Source organism: Indicator indicator, chromosome 13, assembly GCF_027791375.1.
Source record: "Indicator indicator isolate 239-I01 chromosome 13, UM_Iind_1.1, whole genome shotgun sequence".
Taxonomy (NCBI): domain Eukaryota; kingdom Metazoa; phylum Chordata; class Aves; order Piciformes; family Indicatoridae; genus Indicator; species Indicator indicator.
The window spans coordinates 19,708,360-19,724,572 of NC_072022.1; the positions used below are offsets into that span (position 1 = coordinate 19,708,360).

General features: G+C 42.9%; 1 protein-coding gene across 1 annotated transcript in view; it reads left to right on the plus strand.

The window, feature by feature from the left end:
* The window catches only part of DIS3L2 (DIS3 like 3'-5' exoribonuclease 2), a 199,835-nt gene that overhangs the window by 90,106 nt on the left and 93,516 nt on the right, over positions 1–16,213 (plus strand). Inside the window, exon 11 of the mRNA XM_054385907.1 lies at positions 14,701–14,780. Coding sequence (XP_054241882.1) covers positions 14,701–14,780 — 80 coding nt within the window. The remainder of the gene's footprint in view (positions 1–14,700; positions 14,781–16,213) is intronic.

A 16,213-nucleotide genomic window follows, 5' to 3' on the forward strand; every position in this document is an offset into this window, starting at 1 on the left:
TGACCAAGTGCTTTCAGGCAAATAAAGAGCTTGACTCGTCTCCAGTCAGACAATCAATTTTGGGAACAAATTCCAAGTGCATTTTTGACTTTTATTGCTGAATTATTAACACTGGGACTTATCAAGGTGATAACAATTTCGCAGTTAAGCCATTTAAATCCCTCTCTGCCCCTTCCTGACCACAGTGCGCACCACAAAGTAGATTTCCTTTTGATCCTCTCAAATATAAACATTTAACAGTCAAAGTTTTTAAGACAATTATTTGAGCTTAATTTACTAATCCTTTTAATGTCAACTGCCACACAGCTAACTGGTCTGTGGTCCAAACACATACGGAGATAACATGAGGCTTCTAGTTGTGGAAAGTAAAATACAGATTAGTCTTCTCTCTTGCTTTGTCACAGTGAGAGGCTTGCCTGTTTAGAAAAGGATGAGTTTAATTAGTAAATGTAGCATGAATCATATCTGAATGGAGTCTGACAGTTGTAGACTTGACTGTCATCTCATCTGATTTGGGAGAGACTGCTCTTGACAGGTCCCAAGGTAGCTCAGCTTTAACTTGGTGTACATAGTAGCTTGCATATTGTCAGTAGCAGTGTTGTACAAGTAGCTGTACATCTGCCCAGGCTGGCATCCAGAGGAAGACACCCAAATGTGTATCTGCTCTGAGTGCACATGGGAGTTGTTCCCTTTTTTTTTTTTTTTTTTTTTTTTTTTTAACTGGGGAGTTCACACTGTGCACATCTTCCTCTTCAGGTTCTCATCTTTGCTGTACTTTGTGCACGTTGATCTGTCAGGCATCCCAGATTACTGTGCAGCCCTCCCAGAGGGTCAGAAAAGAGAAATTGCAATAAAATAAAGACGTAGCTTTTCTCTTGAAGCAGGCATGTTAATACTTTTAAATATCACATCCTAATTCAGTTTGCACATTGCTCACCTGACTAAACACCTATTAGAGAGTGGCTTAAAATGCTTCCATCCTACTAGTAAATCCACCCCAGTTCTGTAACAATGCTGTAAATTTTCTAGTGTCATGGATTAAGCTTTTGGGATTTGGAACTGAAACCCAAACAAAGTCTTGGGTTTTCAGGTATTTATTGAATCATTAAGGTTGGAAAAGACCTTTAAGATCATTGAGTCCAACCATAACCCAGCTACCTCATTGCTCTTCTCTAGACACACTCTAGTACCTGAAAGTCTTTCCTATACTGCAGTGTCCAGAATTATCTCTTCCTGAGATAACTCTTTCATGTGTCCTTTCATCATGGGAAATGAGCTACCTTTCCTTTTCAAGAGGTAACTTCTGTGTTCTACTAACCAGTGTCCCAGGTGTGGCTGGATCTGTTTGTGCATCCGTGTATAGAGCATGGAGGCAGAGGTTCTGCACCACAGGTATTTGTGAGTGTGGTTTTAGCTGAAAGTGAGACAATGTGTTTCACCAAGTTGCTGAGGCTGGGCAAGAGAGGGGAAGGATATTTTATCTATGCCATCTTGTAAATATGTTCCTTGATCTTCCTGCAAGTCTTCCAGTTTTACAGGAAGCCTGTTCTTGCCATGCATAGTCTGTTTGGATAGCAGCTGTGATCTCACCTATATAGTCTGTGCAGAATTGCTTCCAAGAAATCTTTTTTTCTCATTTCTCCAGTAATGGCTCACAAAGAAGGGTTTACATAATATTTTAACATTGCTTAAGGCAGAAAAGATCCAAACCTTGTGGATGTCATTGAAATCTTTTTGCTAGTTCAGTTCTCTGCTCTGCCACTAGTGCACAGTTTTGCCATGGACATCTGCTCTTTACTTGCGTGGATTTATCTATCTGTAAAATTAGGCAAGCATTTCACAGGCACTCCCAGCTCACTTGTTTGCAAAGAGCACCAAAACCTTGTAAAGAAAAGCACTGGGCAAGCATCAGGTGTTGGCATTGCATGCTGCAGTTGGCTTTTATAGAGCATGAAGTTTCACAAAGTATCAGTATGGTCTGGTTGAGGAAACTTCTCTTCCAGAGACTTCAAATGTGATAATACAGATAGGACCAGAGTTTTCATTTTATTATTCAGGTTGACTGGAGTTGGGGGGGGGGGGGTTTGTTTGGTTGGGGTTTTTTTTTTGTTTGTTTTGTTTTGTTTTTGTTTTGTTTGGGGTTTTTTTGGTTTTCGTTTGAAGGTTGAGGAGTGTTTGGTTTCTGCTTTTAGAGAAACATTGGAGGTTTAGTGTCAGAGAGACAAACTTTGATGGGTACAAAGTTTCAGCCATTTTCTGTTTTTTTCCAGTGTTTCAACATATAATTTTCATTTCCTTGTTTGCTTTGCTTTGCACTTAGTGTTTTGATGGTGCCCCTGAGCAGAAGAGAGGTCAGGGCAAATGAGGAAGTGCAAATTGCAGAGGTGGGTGCAGGGACTGGAGGAGGATGCCATTTGAAGGAATCTAAGAAACCCAGAAGATATTTCTAAGACTCATTCCAAATGTTTCTAATTTCATTCATATCTTTTTGTTTCCTTTACTGCTTAACTAGGACAAGAAACTACAGCCAGGAAAGTCCGATCATAGTGGGAAACAAAAACTTAAATATTGGAGAGAGAAAAAAGGCTGTTTTTTGCAAAGCAGTTCTGCCTTTTGCTTGTCTCCCATTGTTGGTGTTACTGTGGAAAATGTCTAACATCACTCTTTTGGAAAGTGCTAGAGCCTGTTCAAGGGGAGATGGTTTATATAGTCTAACATGGAAGAACTTGAGGATATCTATTTCTTTACCATTTGCCTAATAATAAGTGAGCCTGTTGACCTCTGCTGGACTATTACAAATGTGAAACTTGGCACTCAAAATTGCTTGCTCTAAATTTTCCAGTTGCTTTCTCTTTTTTCCATTTGATGTCATCCTGCCAACTAGTGATTTTATTATTATAAACAGGACATTGTATTCACTTTTAAGAAGAAATATGAAGCTGAAGGTAAAATTACAAACTGCAGTTTCTCAGCTGGCAAAATACAAAACAATGAGCTAAAAATACTGAGCAGAGAAAGGGTGCTGTGGCAAGAAACCCTGAAATATCTACAAGATGGATGTGGTCTGAGGAGCTGAAACTGACTGACTTCGGCTGAGCAGCTCTGAACTCCTGAGAATCACCAAATGGTTGAGGTTGGAAGGCACCTCTGGAGGTCATCTGCTGCAAGCAGGGTCAGCTAAAGCAGGCTGCTCAGGGCTGTGTCCATTTGGGATTTGGACATCTCCAAAGATGGAGATTCCACAACTCTGAGGAATGTGTTCAGTTGCTCCTACAGTAAAAAGTGGGGGATTTTACCTTTAGATGGACTCTACTAAATTTTGTGCCTGTTGCCTCTTGTCCTGTTGGATGCCACTGGGAAGAAATTGGCTGTGTCTTCTTTACTCCTTCCTATAAGGTATATTTTCATCTTGATAAGATCTCTCTTCCTGAGCCTTCTTTGAACAGTGCCAGCTCTCAGCCTCTCCTTGTAGGTCAGTTGCTCCAATTTCTTTGTCATCAATGAGCCCTTCAGGATACTTGCATTAGTATGTTGATGACTTCCTGGTACTGGGGAGCCCAGATTTGAGCACAGCACTCAAACTGTGGTCTCACAAGTGCCAAGTAGAGAGGAGGGAAGGATTGAAGAACTGTGTTTCTCAACCTGCTGGCAGCACTTTTCTTAATGCAGCCCAGGAGGCTGTTGGCTGCCTTTGCTACAGTGGCATGTCATGGTTTGTGTTCAACTTGTCCATCAGGACCCCAGGTCTTTTTCTGCCAAGCTTTCCATCTGGTTGGTCCCCAACCTGTACTGGTGCATAAGATTATCCCTCCCCATGTGCAGGACTTTGCTTTTTTCCTTTGAGCTTCATGACATTCCCATCAGCCTGTTTCTCTGTTGAGGTCCCTCTGAATGGCAGCAAAACCGTCGTTCCTCTCATGAGACTGAAAGGCCTGGAGGGTGTCAGACCAGGGGACAGCAGGGATCCACTGCATTGGCAGGAGACAACTAATGCTCACTTGATTGCCTTGCAGGACAGGGTTAATGAACTTTTTCTCTTGCAGGCAAAGAGCTCTAATGCAGCAAAGCTTTCTGTTGAAATTCGTATTGTGGTATTTCAGCATGTGACCCCAAACTGACCTAAAGCTATCCAAGTTACTGAAGGCTAAATTGGAGTTTTGGCTGCCCATTCAGAAATGCAGCATCCTTCCCTTTGTTGATAATGGAAGAAGAGTGGAGGGGCTCTGCCCCTCAGTGCACACCGTGGAGGGAAGCTCTGTTTCACCCTTCGTATCTGGGAAGCACTGACAGCAGGACAGTGCCTGCCCTGCAGTTCTGCCTGCTATTTCTTTCTTTCTCGAGGGGCCTCACAGCTGGTTACAAGGATTAATAGTGCTTATAGTAAAGGTTTGACAGCATGCTCTCTGCTGTAGATGCCTGAGGAGATTATTGGCAGTTAAAATTAGAGGTGATGGTAAAAATGGCAGCCTTGAGCTGTGCAAGGGGTGTTGGAGGAAAGCAGTCAGCCTCTGAAACAGATGTCTTTTCGAGGCAGGTGGATGACTTTAGTTAGAAATGAGTGCAAGTCAGATAAAACATCATTAAACAACTCGTTCCCTGGAGATTTTCCACTACAAAAAGCTAGTGTTAACTAGAGCAAGACTTACTCAGCTATAATAGGATATGTAAAAAAAGCTCTGGTTTCTGATGGAAACTGAGCAATGACTTGTTTAGCAAATGTATAAGCAACATTGCTACAGATAAGTCATATCTCGGCATGGAGTGGAGACACAAACAGGGCAAGATTATCATCTCAGCCCTCTCACTGAGCTGTTCTGTGACTAATTTAATGTTCTCCATAGGAGGATACAAGGCATACAAGGGATTGCTCAGTGGTCTCTAAGGATATCACATTTAGTCCCTCTCTAACAGGATTGATTCCAGAAGGTGGTGATAATGGCTGTACCTGCTCTAGATACTTCTGTTGTCCAGGCAGTCTGGGAAATGGTAGCTTTTATGGATCAGGAAGGAGAGCTGACATCAGCTCCATCCTCACCCGTTAGCTGAGTAAGTAAAATTCTGAATAAATATGGTGCTGCTGTCAGAGATCACTCTCCTTGCTTCTGGTTGGCTTCTTTGGGTCCTCTCTGTTTTCATAACATTTTCTGCTACACTATAGCTACAGCAGTTGTGGTGACACTGTTTTGTACAAAATGATGCATGGTCTTTGCTTTCAGATGCTGTTGCTACCAGTGGCTGATATACACAGACACACTGGCAGCTTGATGGGTGTTTCTCCTTACAGGAAGGCACACGGGGTCATTGGAAGTGCAGTGTCATGCAGAACCAGTGGTGTGTAGTTGGACAGGATTTTTGAGTTCTGATCTTGTAGGCCATCAAAGCTAAGCTTGCTTACTTAAGAATCTGTTTATTTGTGGGAAGCAGTACTAACTTTTGCAACTAGATTGTTACACATGCAGTTTTGTGCCTGTCTGGCTGCTGATTTTGTAGAGAGTGGACAGCAACAGAGGGAGATGAAGATAAAATCTTAAATTGTTTTGAGAGCCTGTGTATTTCTTACTAGATTTCATTGGGTCACAAGGTGGGCTTTTGATGAGCAGGGTAAAGTGCCCTGTGCTCTCATGTTTATGTGTATTAAGAGGCCCAGTTCAAGTGTGCTGAATACTTTCTCAATCCTTGATATCACAGTGCTTTGCTGGTGTCCTTCTCTTGCCACAGGCCAGATAGCACAGGTATGGATAGGAGATGAAGGATCCAAGTCCTGGTGTGAATTCAGGTATCTGTCTCTGATGCTGTAGATGAAGAAAGCCAGAACTTCTTCAGTAACTGAGGCAGTATATCCCCACTGTGGTGTGTTGTGGCTGGTCACTGATCACTAGGACAAGCTGGTCATTAGAAGGAACATCTTCCTTGTGGCTCTGTTGTGGTGGAGTGGGATCAAGCATACTTTGACTTCTCTGTCTGCCCTGAAGTTTTGGTCTGCTTGGATCATTGTTCCCAAGTTATTCTCAGATCCTCACTCTGTAAAAATAGTTTTAAAAAATTGATGACATGCATACAGGAGTATGAGGCAAAGTTGTGCTGGAGGTATCACACACATGGATTAGAAGTGGGGCAATGTGGAAAAGACTGAAAAAAAAGGTATTCTGGGAGATGAAGGATTGATTTGCAAGGAAGGATTGAGTGTTCAGTATGTATTTACCAAACTGAAAGTTTATGAAAGGTATGATAGTTAATATACGGGGAGTAAAGTGAAAAAGTGAGAATTATTTAAGGTGGTGGGAAGATAGAATGAGGTATTAGGGGGACAAGTAAGGTAAAACAAAGAGGGAACCTTTGCTGTCCAACCTGAAATAGGCTGTAGCTTAGACTGCTAAAGAAGGTGTCAGAAACTCTGTCTCTAAAGATGCTTAATACTTTACTGGAGAAAGTCCTTGGAAATGTATTGTCATGAGGAGTCCAGCTCTGACCCATGGGGGGAGATGACCTAATGTCTCTTCCATTTCTAGCTCTGTGCATCTCTGATTAAAGTAGTTTATATAATGCAAGTGCATTTTCAATTACACTCCACCTTCTTGCGTGGGATAGTGCTGGTGCAAAGACTTCATTATGTTTGTGGCACAATTACAGTGTGACTTGTAGGAATTACTGCTGGTGCTTGGTCTCTCAGAGACTCTGATCTCATTTATATGTATTTTGGCTTTTCAAACTGCTTAGGTATGTTAGAAGACTGCAGTGCTCTTTTTTTCTGTCTTCCTCCTTCCTTGGAGGACACAAATGTATGTGGAAGGAATAACTGATTCTGATTTGCCAATCCAACAAGCTGCCTTTGGTGAAAATGTTAATGTTTATTGTTGCAGATGTGTAATGCATCAGGATTCACTGTCAGCTGCTCTCCAGGACCAAAGTCTGTTTTCTGAACCAAAACAGGACATTAGCTAAAATATAAACACAGAAAAATCAAGAACAACAGTGCTGACCTGATGTAGAAAGTCGGGCTTTCAGTGCGTTTTATGCTGTGATGGATTTTTATGGGGCTTCTAAAAATTAGTGTTTGGAAGGGACAGGTTTTGCTTCCAATTATTTTATAATTTGTTTCAAAATTTATGTCCCGTGCAAAAAAGGGTTTTGTGATGTGTCAAGTATCTTTGTCAGTGTGTTACAGGGCATTCACAGTGCCTTTGGAGATTTGTCAGGGTTGTTCTCTTGCATGCATGGTTTTTTTTTTTTTTTAATATATTCCTTTTAAGAATCTGTCTTGGAAGGAGCCTCTCTGGGGCTTTAACTAAAATCTGCCAGCCTCAAGTGTGACAAATGTGATAGACACTATACGTAACAGATGTCTTTAGGAGCTGGATGTTGAAGTCTCTGAAATGTTCAAGCACTGATTGTTCTCTGAAATGACTCTTTCTCAGAGTACTTCATCCCTGATTGAGTGATGAACATCAGTGGAATTGGTCCCATGCTTATTGGCAGTTTATAACAAACCTGTGTCGACACCGTGGTTGAGCTGGGTTTAGTTGTGACTGAAGGAGGAGATTGATTCTTGTGGTTGCCATAACAATTGGACTGTTGTGTGAAAAAATGTTAGTAACATTCTCTGGAGTGACTTGACAGCTCTAGGATGCCTGTTTCCAAACTATAACAACTGTTTCCAGCTCTGAGAAATGCTGTTTAACTTTTGCAAGATGAAGCTCAGCTGGGTCTTCAAAAGGACCTGAAAAGCTTTAAGATTCTAAAAGTGCCTTTGCTGGACTTAATTTTAAAACGCCAACTTTGAGCTGGAGTTAATAAGGGTAAACTGGGAGGCTGAGCTTTCACTCCCACCGGCCTATTGTATCTACTCACACAGTGGAGAGAACAGGACAACCTTAAGGAGTCCCTAGAAGAATGTAAATGCATTGTGAGCGTCTAGACATGCAGTCACTTGTACTGTAAATGTCTTAGCACATACATAGTCGAGTTTAAAGAAGTTTTGCACTGCCTAAACTTCAGTAAACAAAAGGATGGTTCTTCCTGTCTCACCTCCAGCTGCAGCAGGCTGGGCTTTGCCTAGCACTTCCGCAAAGTGCTTTAGGAGGGTGACTAGAGGGACTGTGGGCTGTGAGCAGCAAGCATGGGGCAGCACAGGATGGTCAGCATGTGGGTAGCCACTGAGCTGCTTGAATCTTCAGTTGTGCAGTGTTTGTGTGCTGGGAATTCACAGGCAGCAGGTTTTGGCCACCTTTTCCAGACTAGTGAGTGCTGTGGCTGCTAGTGTGTTCTTTCTTCTCTTCTGTAGTTGTTCTGTATGTGTTGGTTTTCATGAATGACCAGTAGACAGTGCAGGAGACTGCTTCAGTCTGAAAGCTGACCTAGAGAGAGAGTCAGGATGGAGAGGTAAATAAGTTAATTAAGTTCAGACACCTTAGTTTTATCAGCAGGGAATGTGGAGAGGGAAGTGGTGATCTCTTCTCCCTGTTATCCAGTGATAGGATGTGTGGGAATAGTTGCACCAGGGGAAGTTTAGTCCAGACATTAAGAAGCATTTTGTGTCAGTGTGAGCTGAAATTCCCCCCACACCACTGTGATGGTTGTCAGACAGTGGATTAAGCTTCCTAGAGAGGTGGTTGATGCCCCAAGCTGGTCATTGTTTGAGACATTTGGACAATGCCCTTAGTAACACGCTGTAGTTAGGTCAGCCCTGAAGTGGTCAGGCACTGGACTAGATGATCAATGATGGTCTCTCCCGACTGAAATATGTCTATTCTACTCCAGTCTACTGTATTCTAAGTCCCTGTGTCTGGATTTCCTGTTGGGGGACCTTTGGTGGTTCCCTGCTCAGCCTCTTACTTAAGTGCTCTGGTTTGCATGCAGAGGCACCCAGCTCTCTCTTTCTTTCTTGTGAGACTTGGCAGTGTAAAGTTCGCCTATAATCACAGCCCTGAGCAGTCCAAGATCAGGCAAGTGGCAAAGCTGGGGTTTCAGTCTGACTTCAGTTGGTGGTGGCTGTAACCAGGGTCAGGAGAGGTGATAGATCTGTGGTGTGCAGGAGTGTGGACACGGTCAGGCTGCTCAGCTGACTTGTGTTTGTGGTGCCTGGGATGTCTTTCCTCCATCCTCTGGTTTCCCTGCTTCTTTACTAGTTGGTTCATACTTCTGTCTTAGAACTCTGCCTCCTGCAAGTGGTCATTTCAGCTGGTGAGGACAACATCATGCTTCAAGAGTTTTCTGATGCTCCAGTGGGTACATGCAGTTCTCTGAACGGTTATTTCATGGTTGTTGGCATTTGTTAGAGTGGTGAAAATTGGGGCGCCAAGTTGACTCATCTGCGTGCTGCTGGCTGGCAAGGCTGTCCAGTTGTGTTAGGAGGACCTCAGGATGCTGTTTTGTCTACTTTGTACAAACTGTGGCTTCTTTTGCCTTGAGCAGCACCAAGCTGCTTTCACAGCAGATCACACTAGTGACACCCAAACTTTGCCCACCATCTGGCTGTGCCAGAAACCTTGCCTCTAATAAAGCCTGAGCCTGTGGCTTACAAATACAATGCTTCATCTTAATCCAAGTAGCCTTCCACTTGAGTAAAGATGGAGCCCTGACCACTGGGACTTGTCATTGACTTGTGTTGTAGGTGTTTATCTTTTATGGCTAAACTAATAGGTTGAATTCTGAACAGTTTAACTGGCAACAATGGATGTATGAAAGCCAACCTTGCAGCACCAACTGTACAGTGTTTTCTCTGCTGGTTCTTGCCAATACCTTTGTGTAGATGTATGTATTTGCACAAAGGAAAACAAACTGCTGTTCCAGTCCTCTGATCTGTGAACATTTTAATTACCCTGCTGGTAATTCCAGCTTGCCAACAGACAACTTGTCTTACCTCTACTGCAGCACCAGCCATTTATTTTGGGGTCCTGTTCAAGGTAAAAAGATTAACTGCTCAGCACATATACTTGTCCCCTTTAATTAGTCTTCCTTAAGCTGTGCAAAGAGAAACTGCACTTAATTAGCTTTCCTTAAATTAGGATTGATATACCAGCCTGCATATGTTGACGCTGCTGTTACTGTCCAATAAACTAAGTGCTCTTATTCTGCAATTTTTTCTTTCCCAGGTGGTTGATTTACTAGATGGTGGACAGAGCCAGTGTGTGAGCTTTGGCTTTAGCAGTGCTCTTGTCACCACCTTGGGGCTAGAGGTGGCTGGGTCACCACTCTTGGGGCTGGCAGGGTCTGTGTGGCATGTGCTTTCCTGACTTATGCTTGTAGGTTCACCACTATCAGTGCGAGCTGCTTCGCTGATCCTCCAAAACTCTGCAGGCATTGCTTTGCTTTGCTGCACAAAACCCCTGTTCTTGAGGAGGGAGAAAAGATTTTATTCTTCCATTAACAGAAATTCCATGCCAGAGCAAGTCCACCTCTGCAAACCTGCATTAAACATATGTTTTGGACAAAGAGGCTCCTGTAAAAAGTGGAAGTTTCCACACTGAATTGTTTGTTTTCAGTCAGGTTTCTTAAAGGTATATGGTTATGTTTAGTTATGTTTCCAGCATGAAGAGCAGAAAATCTCTTAACTCTGTGTGCATCTCTATCTCCTAAACTAGTTTCCTTTAACTTAGTTGTGTGTATGTTGGATCAAGCTGACTTGGAACATCTCATTACTTTTACAAAGTATGTTTTCACAATTTCAAATGAATAAGACAGATTTTGTTAGGTGTAATGACAATGAGAAATGGCTCCTTTGGGGCTTTTAAAGAAGGGAGAGAAGGGGATCATCAAGCTCCTTAACCTACAGGGTCACCTTGGCTGCCCTTCAGAAGCTGGAGACAGCTGCAAGTTTTATTTACCTGTGGTCAGGGCAAATGTGTGTGGATGTAGCTGGGCTATCTGCTTGTGCTTGATCAACATCTTTGTTAGCAGGTGCATAAAAAGTACTGTTACCTTGAGGTTTAGTCATACAACCCACTGCAGGTTGGTTTTGTTCCTGGTTAGGGTCAGAAATGTGGGCTGATCACTCTGAGGTGCCTTGTGCCACAGCCTTTGGGGTACTGCACAGCCAGACTGTGGTCAGAGGAGGAACTTGAGCAGCTTCTTCCTCCTCACAGGGTGGACTTGCCACATAGCTGGGAGCAATGTTATTTCTTCACCCAGATGTTTTTTGTCAGCTGCCTCCAGGGTCCTGGTGTTTTGTTCAGGAGTGGCTAAAGTTAGGTGCCAAGGGAGGGGACAGCTGGCAGAGCAGCGGGCAGGCTGTGCTGCCCACACCCAACCTTTCCTCCCATGGCTTTTCATTGCCTTGTGCCCACTCTCTCTGGACGAGAGGTGACTCTGCGTCATGCAGGAGATGATGATACTACTAGGACTGGAGGAAAAGCAGGAGGAGATAGCTGAGAACATGCCTTCCTCAGAGACCTTGCCCTGCAGGAGCACACGTGCAGAGTGCTGCCCTCAGGCTCAGTGGTGCGGTCCTGTCACTCAGTGGATTGTTTTCATTCCCGCATGCCAGCCCCAATTCCTATACCATCTGAAACTTCTCCAGTAATAAAAACTGAAAACCAGAAATAAAATTCATCACACTTCATAATTTCTGGTGAGCAGAATTCACTTAGAAAATATCAGTGAGGTGTACTCCTGTGTGCCAGGATTATCTCAGTGCTATGAACTTCAATCTTTGCTTGCAGATCAGCTTCTCTTGTCCCACTCACTACCTGGCCATTGGCTCTGCAGCGCTTCTGCAGAGTCCTTGTGCCAGGCAGTATCATACTTTTGTGTTACTTGCTCAGTGACTTTCTTACCTCACCTTGCAGTCTGTGCCCAGAATACACTGCCTGTGACAAACCACAAGTCCAAGTCCCTAGTAGTTTTAAAAGAGAAGCGGATCTGAGCCTGGTGGTAAAACAAATCCCAGCTGTGCTGCGCATGGAAGTGCTGGTGAGAAACGCTAAATCAGTACTTGTCTGGATGCCTCTTCAGCTTTGCATCTGTGAGTTTAAGCATCTCAGACAGCGAGCTGTGTCTGTGCCTGCCGTTTGCATGCTAAGAGGCTGCTCGGAGCCTGGCCAGCACGTCCCCAAGGGCAGCAGAGTCTGCATGAAGCACTGCCTGGAGAGGCTGGGGCTGCCCAGCAGCCCCGCAGGTTTGATCTCTCTGAACTGGGGCCACCACTGATCTCTGCAGTACGTTTGGCTGGCCAAATGCACCTCAGCAAAGCAGCCTGTTAATTGCTGTCACTGTACAAATGTGTTCAGACTTTGGCACCCACTTATTTATCCTCACTGCTTTTCAGGGCAGGCTGCAAATACGCACTTTATTGAAACCTATCTGTTAATTTTCGAACTGCTTGGAGCTATAATTTGCAACGGGTGACAGATGCTTGTGGTTGCAGGCCCCAACATCTGGGATAAGATGTCTATTCCCTTGACACAGAAACAACCCACATTCTCTTTGAAGAAGCTCTTAAACCTTTTTCTTGCTTACTTGTCAGATAAAGCAAGCCATTACTGTCTGTTCAGTGCTGTTTGCTGTTTTGAGTGGAGTAACTTAAAGGAAGCTTTACTAGATGTCTGCAGGGTGGATGCCAGGATGCTGTTGCATTTATACCCTGTGTGTTAGTGGGACCTGGTGTAGCAGTACCTGCAGGTTGTCACATGTGCATGCCCCCACACTAGGTGGCACATAAGTGTCTGTGTGTCTGTATGCGTGTGGCACCCTGTAGAAAGTTGCACAGCACCTTGAAGTGGAGGTATCCCTAAGTTCCAACCTTAGGTGGAATTGTAAGGAATATATATGGAAGTAAGGTTGTTTGCAAGCCTTTAAAAACCAGGTTGACTCCTGATGCTAGATAGCTAGGCAGCAACAGATCAAAGTCCTGGTGTATTTGAAAAGATTTTATATCTTTGAGTGTCACAGTCTCTAATTTGTTTAGATGCGTGCAAAGGATCAGAAACTAACGTGCATCTGGGGATTAAGGCAGCTTTGCTATCCAATCTAAAAGCCAGCATATTCTCAAAGATTTTCAAAGTCTCAGAAGGCAGTGAAGTGCTTTACTGATTTTTATGTCTTTGAAAATCTCTATTCAGCATGCCTGGTGGAATTATATAAATACATGCTGCCAGCTGTCTGATACCAACAGATACCTTCCGGAGCATTTAAGTACTGAAGTGGTAGGCCTGCAAAGATAGAGGCATTGCTCTCACTGTGTGAGCACCTATGCAGAAAGACCAGGACTTGCTAATTCTATGTGACACAGGCTCCTTTAAAAGTTTGCTGTAATTTTTCCTCTCCCACCTCTCCTACCTTAGGAGTACACCAAAGGTTATGCTGTAAGAAAAATAATATGTTTTCATTATACATCTCTTAGAGAAGGGAGTTGACATCATGATAAGAGCTTTTCTGAAACAGAGAAAAGAAGTGTCTGATCTCTTCCTTTGCAGATGGAGCCTCTATACCATTGTGCTCTTAACTAGGGAGGGACCTTGTTCTAAAGGTTAAGATAAAAGCAAAAGAAACCAACAAACTCATCCATTTACTGTCTTCACTGCTCTTCAGCTCCAGTCCCACATTCCGCACACTGCTTGAGTGAACCTTGCTATAGTCCAGGGGCCCAGGCAAGAAGTTGCTGTAGGACAGTCTGGGATGAAGGGAGGCACTGAAGCAAGAGTTTAGGAAGCTTTATTTGTTGAGTGCTTTAGATTTTTGGGTCTCACTGGTGCCAGGCTGTTAAACCTGATGATTTCTGAGTCAGATGCTCTGTTTTATCTCATCTTTGTGGCTTTAGACCATATCTGTGGTCCATATTGGTATGTTCCCAGTGTTCCTGCCACCCACTGCTACAGGACATATGTATGCAGGGCTGCGTATTCCAGGTACTGCCTAGAACAGCTTATGCAAAAGGCTATTCCTAAGCACCAAATTGCTTTCCTAGGCCTAATCATCTGACTTGGAGCTCTTTCTACAACTTTCAGAGCATTTCCTACTGAACCTGTTTTTCCCTTTGGTGCATAATAGGCAATGGAGATCATAGAAACACAGAATGGTAGGAGATGGAAGGTGCTTCTGGAGATCACCTAGAGCAAGCTGCACAGGATCACATCCAGGTGTATTTTTTATTATCTCCAGGGAAGGAGACTGTTGTATGTAGGTGCTATAAAGTACTGCACCTCTTGGATTCTGAGACCAAAAGTTGGGTTGCTGAGACCAAAACTCTCACTCAGTTTTGTTACCATGCAATTTGGTTTGTGAATGTTTCAATGCCTCTGCTCTGTGCTAGCTGTGCTCATGGAGTTTCAGATGCTGTGCTGTTTACTCTTATGCATGGGGATAGAGGTTATTTGTGTTCCCTTTATCTTTGCAGTTAGGAACAATCTATTTTTACTCTAGCTGCAAGGCATCAAGACATCAAGACATTTTCCTGCTTGTTTCTTTGCAGTGAACTTGATGGACTAAATTGCTTAGTTTTTGTGGAGGAAAATCAGCAGTGAGGTGAAGGCTATTAAGAGCAAGCAGTTAAACCAAAAATAAAAATGAAAGAAACCCAAAGGAGATTCGCTTGTCTCAAACTTTTTTTTAATTAGATTTAGACTTTTAGATTAGATTGGAAGATGTTTCAAGAGACTGAGTCTTCTGAAAACATAGCTGTTGTCTGGTTGTCTCTTATGGTCTGTTTTGGTACCTTCTTCATGACTGGAAGATAAATTTGCCTTTTCTTCTTTTTTCCTTGGATAGGAAAGAATGCATTTTCACCATCGACCCATCAACTGCCAAAGATCTTGATGATGCTTTGTCCTGTAAACAGCTCCCTGACGGTATGAGATATATTTTACTATTTCCTCAGTGTTTGTATTCAGCTGTTTGACACATTTGTGTATATAATTTGTCAAGAAGTATTCTTTACCAAATACAAGTAGAATCATAAACTAGGGGTTTTTTTTGTTGTTGTTGTTGTTTTCAGAAACAACTCTTGCCTGTTTTCAGAAAGCTTAGAGCAGATACCTTCAAGCTGCACTCTGAAGTAGTCTTGATGTTGGGAAATGCAGAACCGTAGTGCTTTGCATAATCAGAGCTGTAATTTGATTTGAGCAGATCTCAGCTGTTTCCCATCGTTACAGGACTTACAGCTGAATGGCTAATATGCCACTCCAGCAGACTGAAGGCTAGTGAAACTTTGACCTTGAATACACAGTCCCTGGAAAAAGAAATCTAGTTTTTTGAAGGTCACTGGCTGAGTTGCTTTTTGGTGTTTATGGGATGCTGGGAATTGTCAAACAAGCAGAGTGTGCCTTATAAGTTGTGTTACTCTTCTCACTGCCTTTTAAGCTTTCTGTTCTACCTTATTTGTACTTTTACTATGCAGTAAGCCAACAGAACAGAAAGTAATGCTCCAGGAGCCAAATCTTAGGGACTTAGGGAACTTCCCTTTTGTAAGCTTACTTTGCCATCCAAGTTCTGCTCATTTAGTTTGATGAGATCCAGTAACAGGCTTGGTTAGAAATAGTGGATGATTTGATTAGCCCATCCAGCGCTAATAAAGAAGATAAAGTGATTTTGGTGTCTGTGTTAGTTTCTCTTGCTCTTGTTAGTCATCACAATATGATGATACAAAAGACATCATCCTTTTTTTTTGGGGGGAGGAGGGTGTGTGTGTTTGATTTAATTCTGTGCGATGTGGCCAATAAATTGTCATGTCATTTAGACTAAGAGAATAACATCACAGTGCTATAAAACTGGTTAAAAAAAGCAGAGATTAAAGAAAACCTGAGGCAGATAAAATTAATTAGACTATACAATAGCAATTTTGAGGCAAGATTAAGGAACAATTGCTGTTCTATTTCACAGAATTTTTTTTCTTGAGAGTCTATGCTGAACTCTACTCTCCCTCTTTCCACTTTGTCATGTGAATTACTGTAGATTTATGGCAGTTATGATCTCACAACCTCTCAGATGTAAAGCGTTGAAACTCTGGGTTCTGAGCCTTTACTGCTCACAAATGCACGGGTTTTAGATGCTGCAGGAAACCACTCACTGAGCTGTTTCTTGGTGCATACATCTGCATAAAAATCTTATCCATAAGCCACTTTGAGAAAGCATTCAAGGGAAATAGCTGTTAGAACAAGAATTCTTCTTTACCAGAAAGTTTGCAAAGCCATTACAGGGCTGTTCCTCTTACCTGGGGCTTGTTGGTTTATCTGCTGATCAGGAATGTGGCTGTACTTTGAAGTCTGCCTTGTCTCTCCAACCC